The sequence below is a fragment of the Girardinichthys multiradiatus genome, chromosome X, assembly GCF_021462225.1.
Source record: "Girardinichthys multiradiatus isolate DD_20200921_A chromosome X, DD_fGirMul_XY1, whole genome shotgun sequence".
NCBI lineage: Eukaryota > Metazoa > Chordata > Actinopteri > Cyprinodontiformes > Goodeidae > Girardinichthys > Girardinichthys multiradiatus.
Genome location: NC_061817.1, coordinates 1,395,202 through 1,408,037, shown reverse-complemented (window position 1 = coordinate 1,408,037; position 12,836 = coordinate 1,395,202). Strand labels below are relative to the sequence as shown.

The window sequence follows — 12,836 nt, the reverse complement described above, 5'->3', positions numbered from 1 at the left end:
GGCTGCTAAGTAACATAGTATTTGACTCACACGTTATCCATTTTGGTTTTATCTTAATTTAATAAATAAATAACCCCTGAACAATGAAGAATGTTTTTGTACACTCCAGGTTAGACTTGAATAAACTTTCAGCCTGATAGATAATTTTCTTTATGACCCCAATAAAGTCTGTTGATTTGATGGAGACTGCGCCTTTGTTTTGCTGTGACTGGATGAGCATCAGGTTTTGAATTATAGGTACTGTGGTTATGAAAAAAGACAATGAAAAAGATGAGGCCACTTATAAATGACACAGATCTGTTAACCACAAAACATTCATCAAGCCTTTAAAACATAATTTCAATCTTGTAAAATTATTTTTAATTACACAAGAAACTTCAATCACTACATTTCAAAGTCTAAAGCAATTTTTTTCAGTTTTGGTATACAACATAACATTAACATAATGAGGTGCATGTGAAATTGACACTCTGAGAAAATGACATTTTCTCCTTTTTATTTCATATGATGAGCAGGGTATTCTTCACACACCACAGCAGAGTTATCTTTATTGCCAGGCATACAGGCCTTCAGTGGAAATGTAAACTCTTCCAGGGGAGCGAATGAAAGTTTTAATTATTTCACTCTGAAGCCCGGATTGGAGGGATGGCATCAATAATCCTGTCTTTATATGACATCCATCCATCTGAAAACCAGGCTGAAAATAATTATTTGCAAGTTTAAGCAACAAATAAAAACCTATACAGTGCTGACATCAGCAGCCTTATGATATTTTTAACCCTTTGGGCTGAACTGCACCATTGCTGTGCTGGCCATACTGAGCTGTATTACATTGTGGTTGTGTAGGAGGCCTGCACAGAATTTGGTTTGGAGTTCAGTTAGCTTAGTTTAGCTGATGTTAGTTTGGTAAAGCTGTCTTAAGTGAATTGCAGTTGAGTGTTTGATTCATTTCATCTGCAGTTTATTCAGCTTGAACAGTGAAGTAGACAGGAAGCATTGCTGCCCTTTGCCACGGGGTGCTGCACTGGTTGTGGATCCACTTCCTCAGCTCTTACTTCAGGAGCCACTGGTTGACTGGGTAATGGAAAACAGCAGAGAAGAAAATAAATGATTACAGAGAGAATCTGATGTTTGGAATAAAACTGAAAAAGCAACTTCAAAGACAAAAACACAAAAAAGAATACATTCATAAGAAAGGAAACAAGACATGAAGAGGCTGGGTTATGATCAATTGTTGACAACATGCCGCCGCAAACGTTTGAGGATGAAGGCAAGCCAGCATCTGTGGATCAAATGCATCCTCTGATAGCTATTGCATATTTTTTTTGGAGAAACCTTATATACAGATACACAGATATACTTTATACTGAGCTGTGGTTGCCACTTAATACATCTTACATTCATTAGTACTGTGTACTTTTCAGTAACATTGTTGGCTTTAATGTTCACAAAACAAATCTCCAAATGAGTTTTGCACAAATGCTAGTTTTACAGCAATTTAAACTAGTTAGTTTTGAGTTTGATTCAGAATCAGAGTAAATATCAAGTTAGCCAAGTTTGTGTGCACACATAAGGACTTAGGTTTCTACAACCACAATATGGAAAACATTTTAGAGGGATTTTTAGAGGGATAAATATAGGGATGAGGAACAATCTGTATGTATGTGTGTGTGTGTGCCAATCATTATTTATATGTAAATCATTGATATACAGGGGTTGGACAGTGAAACTGAAACATCTGGTTTTAGACCACAATAATTTATTAGTATGGTGTAGGGCCTCCTTTGCGGCCAATACAGCGTCAATTCGTCTTGGGAATGACATATACAAGTCCTGCACAGTGGTCAGAGGGATTTTAAGCCATTCTTCTTGCAGGATAGTGACCAGGTCACTACGTGATACTGGTGGAGGAAAACGTTTCCTGACTCGCTCCTCCAAAACACTCCAAAGTGGCTCAATAATATTTAGATCTGGTGACTGTGCAGGCCATGGGAGATGTTCAACTTCACTTTCATGTTCATCAAACCAATCTTTCACCAGTCTTGCTGTGTGTATTGGTGCATTATCATCCTGATACACGGCACCACCTTCAGGATACAATGTTTGAACCATTGGATGCACATGGTCCTCAAGAATGGTTCGGTAGTCCTTGGCAGTGACGCGCCCATCTAGCACAAGTATTGGGCCAAGGGAATGCCATGATATGGCAGCCCAAACCATCACTGATCCACCCCCATGCTTCACTCTGGGCATGCAACAGTCTGGGTGGTACGCTTCTTTGGGGCTTCTCCACACCGTAACTCTCCAGGATGTGGGGAAAACAGTAAAGGTGGACTCATCAGAGAACAATACATGTTTCACATTGTCCACAGCCCAAGATTTGCGCTCCTTGCACCATTGAAACTGACGTTTGGCATTGGCATGATTGACCAAAGGTTTGGCTATAGCAGCCCGTCCGTGTATATTGACCCTGTGGAGCTCCCGACGGACAGTTCTGGTGGAAACAGGAGAGTTGAGGTGCACATTTAATTCTGCCGTGATTTGGGCAGCCGTGGTTTTATGTTTTTTGGATACAATCCAGGTTAGCACCTGAACATCCCTTTCAGACAGCTTCCTCTTGCGTCCACAGTTAATCCTGTTGGATGTGGTTCGTCCTTCTTGGTGGTATGCTGACATTACCCTGGATACTGGCTCTTGATACATCACAAAGACTTGCTGTCTTGGTCACAGATGCGCCAGCAAGACGTGCACCAACAATTTGTCCTCTTTTGAACTCTGGTATGTCACCCATAATGTTGTGTGCATTTTAATATTTTGAGCAAAACTGTGCTCTTACCCTGCTAATTGAACCTTCACACTCTGCTCTTACTGGTGCAATGTGCAATCAATGAAGACTGGCTACCAGGCTGGTCCAATTTAGCCATGAAACCTCCCACACTAAAATGACAGGTGTTTCAGGTGTTTCAGTTTCATTGTCCAACGCCTGTATATTGCTCAGCTGTCTTTCTCTCCTAGATGAAGCCACTGAAGGAGCTACTACCATTAATGTATTACATTTCTTTCCAATAGAAAGTGCTCCTGGATCAGTGTTTCTGTGTTCTTTTTGTGTCTCTGCTCTGTACTGTCAAATCCCCAGTTGGTTGTGGCAGATGGCTGTTCACACTGAGCCTGGTTCTGCTGGAGGTTTCCTCCTTTTAAAAGGGAGTTTTCTTCTCCACTGTTGCTACATGCATGCTCAGTATGAGGGATTATTGCAAAGTCAATGCAAGTGACTGTTCACTTGGTCATCCAGGAGGAGTGAATGCTGCAAGTCACTGACTTGATGGCCAAAACCTGAGGGTCTTCTAAGATAAAAAATCTTTTAACCAATTTGAATAATAAACTGAATCCGACTGTACTGTTTGTTAGTTAGGACTAATTGTAATGTAAGTACCTGACTTGAGATCTGCATGATTTGACTGAATCAAGTTTGTGAGTTCGTGTTAGGATTTTTAATACTTTTATATTGTTTATCACTTGTGTCTGCTCTAAGTGCTTTCTTCCCCCACATGCCATAGACAAAGAGATAAGAGAGAAGGGTGAGTTATGCTATTATCAGCAACATCTAGGGACAGGCACCAATCGTCACTCCTTTCTCTCTGCTTAAAATCAAGACACATGAACCCTAACCTTTCACACACACACACACACACACACACACACACACACACACACACACACACACACACACACACTGAACTATGTGTGAACCAGCATGTTATAAATAAAGATAGAGGGGTGCTAATGCTTTGTAGATTTGCACTGCAAAGTGTGAGCTACCCTTGCTGCAAGTACATCTGACTCTGTGTCGTTCCTTACCTCTGAGTTTACTAAGTAATACCTAACATTAATTTGGTCCTTCGAGCCGGATATTATAAGAACTAAACTGATCTTATTTTTCTTGCAGTGACTGGCGGATCTCCGGAGACAGCCTGACGTTGAGTTAAGCGCTGCCGCACACCCGCACCTAGGCCTGGTGGCTGAAAGTCCCGGTGTGTGACATTCGCATCTGGCCGGTGGATTATTGTCTTGCTCGATGCCGGGCGGCTCCGGGAGATCCGACAGAGTCACCTGAAAGTCGCCTTAACCGGCGCAGTGTGTCGCCGGTTAAGGACACTGCATTGGGAAGGTTTTATTTCGCCGCAAAGAAATAGTGATAAATTTAGGTAAGATCTCGCCGCAAGGAGATTAAAAACAACTAGGTGGTTCCAGCGTAAAGTGAACTGGATAATTTGGTTGGTAACATTTTGCCGGAAGGAAATGAAATGAAATGTTGAATAATAAGAGAGCTCATAAACTAAGCTAGGTCGACCATACATATTGCTGAAGGGACATAAATAAATATGTTAAAATACTAACTGTGTGAATACTGTTGTGTGTTTGGAGGACTAAACATTTTTGGAAGAATCTTAGCAAGATTCTATTGGTCCTGTTTTCTTTTGCCCAGATTAACTTGGGAAGATAAGTTTGGTTTTTCACAGAGTGGAAGTTTGAGTGTAAATAAGTTAAATAGTTTAGATAGTTTCAAGTAAAACAGTTGATGGATGGAGATGAGAAAAATAAAAAAACATAAGAAAAAGATTAAAAAGCACAGAGTGAATCAATTAAGGTGTTAAAGAGTTGAACTTTCCTGCAGGAAGTTTCGTTTGTCTTAAATATTGCGATCACTCGGAAAAGAAAGGACTATAGTGCATGTTATGGTGGACAACTGACTGACTGACTGATAATATTTCTGTGTGCAAAATCCGAACCTATACTAAACTTCTCATCTGCCTCTCTCACACACACATACACACATGTATGGGATTTGAGTGCAACATCTGCGTTTTTGAGTCTGGACTTTAGAAACCTGCCGTTCTCATGGCTACTCCACCAGAGACGCTTCTCCAGCATGGCCTGAAAGAGAGAGAGCCTGCCTGCCTGTCTGCCTGCCTGTCTGCCTGCTGCTGCAAATCACAGTGTGAGTTTCCACCAGTAATAATTTTCTCCCCAACTCTCAAAATTTAAATAGTCAAATTAAGGAAAATTATGATTGTTCTCCCTTTGAAACGCTATGTGGAACAAAGTCCAGTTTGGAGTCAAGCTTCTTATCTTAATTTCTGATTAAGTCAAACACAGCAGTTTTTGTTTTGTTTGGGTATACCATAAAAATGTCAACGCTGACTTAAAATACTTCTTTGCATTTAACCTGAGCAGAGAAATTCTTGAATGCAGCTGCGATCAAAATTGAGCAAAACAAATAGAGAATTATAACAATAACTCTCAGGATTGTAGTTATTATTACAGAGTTACAGTACAAAGAATTGGCAAAAGGTTTCAGCATCAGTGAATTTGGATTCATTTAAGAGAAAACTGTTGCTGTGCTTCTAAATACTTTGAGATCTCTTTGGACTATGTGCACTTATCTTAAAAAGGATCCTGAAGATTGTCATAACAAAATGGATCAATTATAGCATTAAAAGATATGGCTGAGAAAACATATTCTGAAAAGAGATTGTTAAGAATTTCTTTGAATTCTTGAAGCTTCAAATTTGGACATTTGTCTGTCTTTGATGTTTTGTCTTTGTTTTGTTGGAATGAATGTTTGTTTATATGTTGCATAAAACAATAATCCATGTTTAGAATAATGTTTCTAAATCCCAGATTGATTAAAACTTTGAGTTTACAGGAGAGTTAAGAAGCAGCTTGTTTCTGAGGTAGGTGCATGTTAACAGTTTTGCAGTTTAAGGTTCATTTAAATGTGTTGGAATGGAGAAACTGTGGGTCCGCCCATAGGCTGCCCATCAAAGGTTAGTTCTGCCTGACTCCGCCCACCTACCAGGTTGGTTCATGCCTTTGCCGTCATGGTAACGCTCAGCACCTCCCTTCCTGAGTTTTAACTGAATAACTAAAGTTTGTGTTTTGTTGTTAATGGAACTGAGTTACAGTTAAAAACATTTGGATTTTATTTATGTTGCTTTCATTAAATTCATAGTGACACATAGTTATGTCAGAATTCATTTCTTTGGTTCTATGTAATGTGATCTTGGGTACTGGAACATTCTTGTTCAAACCTTTTGCTGGATTGTCGCATGGGTTGGACCCTGCGCCAGAAGGGGGGAATGTGAGAATAAAGTAACATTGAGATATTGCCAAGATAAATTTTTTTTTTCTGTGAAGATAGGATGTTGTTTTACTGTCAAAACCTGTCCACTGTGTTTTCTCAAGTTTCACAGACGGTGAAGGCTGCATTACCAGAAACAGCCACTTCCACCCTCCAGTCCTTTATTCCTGGCGACTGGATTCTGATCAGAGAATCTAGGAGAAAACACTGGACGTCCAGGCGCTGGAATGGCCCATATCAGATCCTACTAGACACCCAGGAAAGCTGCAGGAAAGCTCCAGCTCCTCCAGCTTCATCTGGCTTCCAGGACACAAGTCATCTTCCAACTGGATCATCCATGGCTTGAAAGGTGTGAGGACAGCGGACCACCACAAGACAAAGAACTGTAAGCTGATCACTGGCGAGTGATTGAACAGGTGGTTGAAGAACACTGTTCTTACAAGGGCACAATAATCCCTTGGGCAGTGCAACGTTATTTTAGAATCTACTTAAGGCCATCGCATTGCCTGAAAATTAGAAATCATAAGGTCATTTGCCTCACTGCACACACATCACAGTGAGAGACACATAGGAAACATCCAGGGAAGACCTCTACACATTTGCACATAACCTTTGTCTGGATGATGGACTGGTGACGTCTGCAACAGAGAGACAGTCAAACATGCGCCATGATGTTTATTCTTCTTAATTTCTTAACATTTGGTGGCTACTAGGCTCCTTTGCCTGGACAGCAAGGGTCAGCCAAATTCTTTTCTCCCAGCGAAACTGACTCTGAGGAGGAAATCTTCGATGCTTTTATCTAACTTTATGGTATTATTACAAATTTGAAATGTGTTTATTTCCGCCATTGTTATAATTTGTTTTGAAGTACCAGAAGAAAGGAGTTGTAATGTAAATTCTTGTATTAAGTGCTCTAAGGTGTTCCAAAATGTATGACCTTTAGGTTACCTCTCTTTCTTCAGAACATCTGTATTAGAGGAGGAAGCTGTAAAACCAGTATTAGACGTTTAATGGCTAAAAACCCATTCCTTTTGGGTGATGTCTCAGGAACCAGCAGATGGTCTGTTACCCCTGACCGAGGAGGGTCTAGGGTCATAAAGCACAAACTCTTTTAAGTTGAGATAACACCCATATACTCTTTAAATACTGTGTGTAAATGTTGACACCACACTGGACCCAAAAACAGATGACTATGATGACATGTTGTAAATGAATATATCTTCCATGCCCAAGTGTATTCATAATTGTACTTCATAAAGTGACCTTATAGCAGAAAATCGAAAGAAGTTGCTGTTAAGTGAAATGAGAAAAAGTGCAATGATGATATGAACAAGGCTTGTTTTAATTCTTTTACTTTTATTACATTTTGTTTTCTTTGTTTTATTATATTGTTTTACTCTGCCATGATTGGTGGTCGCCTAGGGGTGGAGGGACCGTGTGAGTGTTTCCCACAATTAAAACTGCTTTCCGTCCTGTGGGTTTGTGCTCACACAGAGTGTTTTCTTTTACATGTATTTTACTCATGACTTATTTGTGATAAAAGGGGGCTAAAGGGGGACTAATTGTAATGTAAGTACCTGACTTGAGATCTGCATGATTTGACTGAATCAAGTTTGTGAGTTCGTGTTAGGATTTTTAATACTTTTATATTGTTTATCACTTGTGTCTGCTCTAAGTGCTTTCTTCCCCCACATGCCATAGACAAAGAGATAAGAGAGAAGGGTGAGTTATGCTATTATCAGCAACATCTAGGGACAGGCACCAATCGTCACTCCTTTCTCTCTGCTTAAAATCAAGACACATGAACCCTAACCTTTCACACACACACACACACACACACACACACACACACACACACACACACACACACACACACACACTGAACTATGTGTGAACCAGCATGTTATAAATAAAGATAGAGGGGTGCTAATGCTTTGTAGATTTGCACTGCAAAGTGTGAGCTACCCTTGCTGCAAGTACATCTGACTCTGTGTCGTTCCTTACCTCTGAGTTTACTAAGTAATACCTAACATTAATTTGGTCGTTCGAGCCGGATATTATAAGAACTAAACTGATCTTATTTTTCTTGCAGTGACTGGCTGATCTCCGGAGACAGCCTGACGTTGAGTTAAGCGCTGCCGCACAGCCGCACCTAGGCCTGGTGGCTGAAAGTCCCGGTGTGTGACGTTCGCATCTGGCCGGTGGATTATTGTCTTGCTCGATGCCGGGCGGCTCCGGGAGATCCGACAGAGTCACCTGAAAGTCAACTCAGAGGTGAGACGGTTTTAAAATACAGTACATAAGATAAGAGTAAGCGCTATAGAAATAAAAGAAGAAAAGTACTTAGAAGTCGTTTGGTAGTGTGTCGCCGGTTAAGGACACTGCATTGGGAAGGTTTTATTTCGCCGCAAAGAAATAGTGATAAATTTAGGTAGGATCTCGCCGCAAGGAGATTAAAAACAACTAGGTGGTTCCAGCGTAAAGTGAACTGGATAATTTGGTTGGTAACATTTTGCCGGAAGGAAATGAAATGAAATGTTGAATAATAAGAGAGCTCATAAACTAAGCTAGGTCGACCATACATATTGCTGAAGGGACATAAATATGTTAAAATACTAACTGTGTGAATGCTGTTGTGTGTTTGGAGGACTAAACATTTTTGGAAGAATCTTAGCAAGATTCTATTGGTCCTGTTTTCTTTTGCCCAGATTAACTTGGGAAGATAAGTTTGGTTTTTCACAGAGTGGAAGTTTGAGTGTAAATAAGTTAAATCGTTTAAATAGTTTCAAGTAAAACAGTTGATGGATGGAGATGAGAAAAATAAAAAAACATAAGAAAAAGATGAAAAAGCACAGAGTGCAAAGTGTGAGCTACCCTTGCTGCAAGTACATCTGACTCTGTGTCGTTCCTTACCTCTGAGTTGACCAAATAATTCCTAACAGTTCGTAAATGTCATGTATTGTGAATTGGCGCTATATAAATAAAACTGAAATAAAATCTATCTATCTATCTATCTATCTATCTATATATATATATATATATATATATATATATATATATATATATATATATATATATATATATATATATATCGTACTCGTGAACGTGCCTGGAATACCTCCCGAGGAAGGCGTCCAGGAGGCATCCGGTATAGATGCCCGAGACACCTTAACTGGGTCCTCTCGATGTGGAGGAGCAGCAGCTCTAGTCCGAGCCCCTCCCGGATGGCCGAGCTCCTCACCCTATCTCTAAGGGAGTGCCAGGCCACCCTACGGAGGAAGTTCATTTCAGCCGCTTGTATCCGGGATCTCGTTCTTTTGGTCATGACCCAAAGTTCATGGCCATAGGTGAGGGTAGGAACGTAGATCGACCGGTAAATTGAGAGCTTTGCTTTTTGGCTCAGCTCTCTCTTCACCACAACGGACCGGCACAGCGCCCCCATTACTGCGGCAGCCGCACCGATCCGTCTGTCGATCTCCCGCTCAATTTTTCCCCCACTCGTGAGCAAGACCTCCAGATACTTAAACTCCTCCACTTGAGGCAGGAACTCCCCTCCAACCTGAAGAGGACAAGCCACCCTTTTCCGGTCGAGTACCATGGCCTCGGACTTGGAGGAGCTAATCTTCATCCCAGCCGCTTCACACTCGGCTGCGAACCGCCACAGCGCATGCTGTAGGTCTTGGCTAGAGGGGGCCAACAGGACCACGTCATCTGCAAAAAGAAGAGACGAAATCCACTGGTCCCCAAACCAGACCCCCTCCTGTCTATAAAAGTTATGAACAGGACCGGTGACAAAGGGAAGCCCTGCCGGAGCCCAACATGCACCGGGAACAGGTCAGACTTAGTGCCGGCAATGCGGACCAAACTCCTGCTCCGCTCGTACAGGGACCGGATGGCCCCTAATAAAGGGCCCCCAATTCCAATCTCCTGGAGCACCCCCACAGGGCATCACGAGGGACAAAGTCAAATGCCTTCTCCAGGTCCACAAAACACATGTGAACCGGTTGGGCAAACTCCCATGAACCCTCGAGCACCCTGTAGAGGGTATAGAGCTGGTCCAGTGTTCCACGGCTGGGACGAAAACCACACTGTTCCTCCTGAAGCCAAGGTTCGACTATCGGTCGGACTCTCCTCTCTAATACCCTGGCGTAGGCCTTACCAGGGAGGTTGAGGAGTGTGATCCCCCTGTAGTTGGAACACACCCTCCGGTCCCCCTTCTTATAAAGGGGGACCACCACCCCAGTCTGCCAGTCCAGAGGCACTGTCCCCGACCGCCACGCAATGTTGAAGAGGCGTGTCAACCATGACAGCCCAACAACATCCAGAGATTTGAGGTACTCAGAGCGGATCTCATCCACCCCCGAAGCCTTGCCACCGCGGAGCTTTTTAACCACCTCGGTGGTAGATATATATATTTATATATATCTATATATATATAAATATATATATATATAATATTCTGTTGATGAGTAAAATCTGGGAAACTGTGAAACAAACCATATTCCTCTCCTGTTGGTGCAGGATTCTTCTTTGTTGAAAAGAAAGATAAAACCTTAAGACCCAGCATCGATTACAGAGGATTAAATCATATAACTATCAAAACTAAGTATTCTCTTACTTTGTTAGCCTCAGCATTCGAATCGGTTCACAGAGCCACCATCTTTACAAAACTATATCTTTGCAAACAAACCACCTAGTACTTATTCGGGAGTGGGACTAAGGGAAAACAGCCTTCAACACTCCAATATATCATTTTGAATTTTTGGTCATGCCCTTCGGACTCACTAATGCTCCTGCAGTTTTTCAGGCCTTGGTCATAGATGTCCTCAGACACTTCATAAGCATCTTTGTTTTCATGTACCTTGAGGACATCCTCATCTTCTCTGTTGTGCTGTTGTGAATTTTATTTAACCTCCATGGCGTTTCTTGGCTTTGTTTTGGAGGGTGGACAGGCGAAGGCAGATCCTAGCAAGGTCCAGGCCATCGTGGAATGGCCAACACCTACTACCAGAAGACAGCTCCAATGTTTTTTCAGTTTCGCAATCTTCTATGGTAGGTTCATCAGAGACTTCAGTATTACTGCCTCACCTCTTACAGCGCTCACTACCACCAGAGGACCTTTTTCTGGACTCCAGAAGCCAAAGAAGGCCTTCCATACATCAAAGGAGAAGTTCGCCTCTGCTCCCATAATGATTCACCTGGATCCCAAAGTCCAGTTCGTCCTGGAACACAGCTCCAACACAAGGGTTGGAGCTGTGTTCTCCCAGAAGTCATTGACTGATAGTAAGCTCTTCCCCAGAGACAGCCTCACCTGTCAAACTCAGTCTCCATGGTAGTACTCACCTTCCCCTGGGAACTTTACTTATTCCTAACAGTAAGACTTGTCCTCAAATATTTCTAGTCGCACATTACCTACAGCTGCCCATACTCACTTATCTCTCTTCCTTTCAGTGCACCTACCAACACAACCCGTATTCTCTGACCCCGTTGAATTTTTTGTTTATCAATAAAGCAGTTTAACTTAAACTCTGCCTCCGTAATTGTTGCTCGCACTAGAGTCACCTGGTTTGCCATTGTGACAATGGCTTTTTATAAGGCCTCTACCATGTCATCACCATGTAAACACGAGATATTGTGTACACTGCTATATCAAACAACACAATCAGATTTTACTTATTATTCTAACTAAAGGTTTTCGTATTTTATTACTGTCTTAGTCTAAGTGAGTTAAAATCTTTACTGTGGCTTAAGTGTTTGACACTGTAGGCCATGGACTGATGATAAATATGCTTGAAAGATATGATATTGGAGGAATTTGTATCATGTATAGGTAAACATTGTTGTTTCTGATTAATTTTTGAATTCAGATGTGCCACATTCCTCAAGGGGCCCATCGGCTGAGCTGTTACTGCCAATAACTTAATGTTCTCTCCCTATAAAAGATACTCTTAACCCTGTCTCCATTCAGTTCAGTGTTTAAGGGAATTGTCACCAGAGGTGGGAACAAATCAATGTTTTGCAGGTAAAGATGTAAGCATCCCAAGTCAAGTTAGAAGTCAAGACATGCAAGTCTAAAGTCCAAGTTTAGTTTTGAGTCTTAAACAAGTCATTTGAAGAAATTTGTAATTTTATTACAGAATAATAAATTGTGAAATTTATACATTTCTATTTAAAGGTATTTTAGCCAAGGCTAAGTAATAAAGTATCCTGTGAAAATCTCCTGGTAGGTGTGACAAGCACTATGCACAATTGTGCAATATGCACAATACCTACTGAGAACATCACAGAGACCACAAAGCTGGTATATGCTGCAGCATTATTGATCCCTGAGATACTTGGTAATAAATTGCAGAACACAAGCCACGAGGAGCATTGTCTGCCTAAGACCCAAGATCAAGGCAACAAGGAGAGAAACTAGCCAGCTATCAGAAAAACAAAAAGGTGCAGTGAAGAAAGATTGCCTGTGTCCACACCAGAAGCTCTCCCTTATTGCTCTGGCTACTAACCTGAAGAGATCAAATCATGAAGCAAAGGCAATTAAAATCAACAGGAAATTCTTCATTGCACCGTCATCTGTGCCCTCTGTGGTAGGGTAATAACATAAAACTGAATAATACTGGAGAACCATATGAGAGAATCAGGAATCACATAACACCAGTAGCACATGGTTGGAGCAGCTGAAGAGTGACCACAG

General features: G+C 41.5%; 1 protein-coding gene across 1 annotated transcript in view; it reads right to left on the bottom strand.

Annotated features, from left to right (window-relative positions):
• Positions 1–334: 334 nt before the first annotated feature.
• LOC124863604 (carbonic anhydrase-related protein 10-like) overlaps positions 335–12,836 on the bottom strand; it is a 299,030-nt gene continuing 286,528 nt past the window's right edge. The window contains exon 9 of the mRNA XM_047358056.1: positions 335–1,074. Coding sequence (XP_047214012.1) covers positions 1,052–1,074 — 23 coding nt within the window. The 3' untranslated portion in view covers positions 335–1,051. The remainder of the gene's footprint in view (positions 1,075–12,836) is intronic.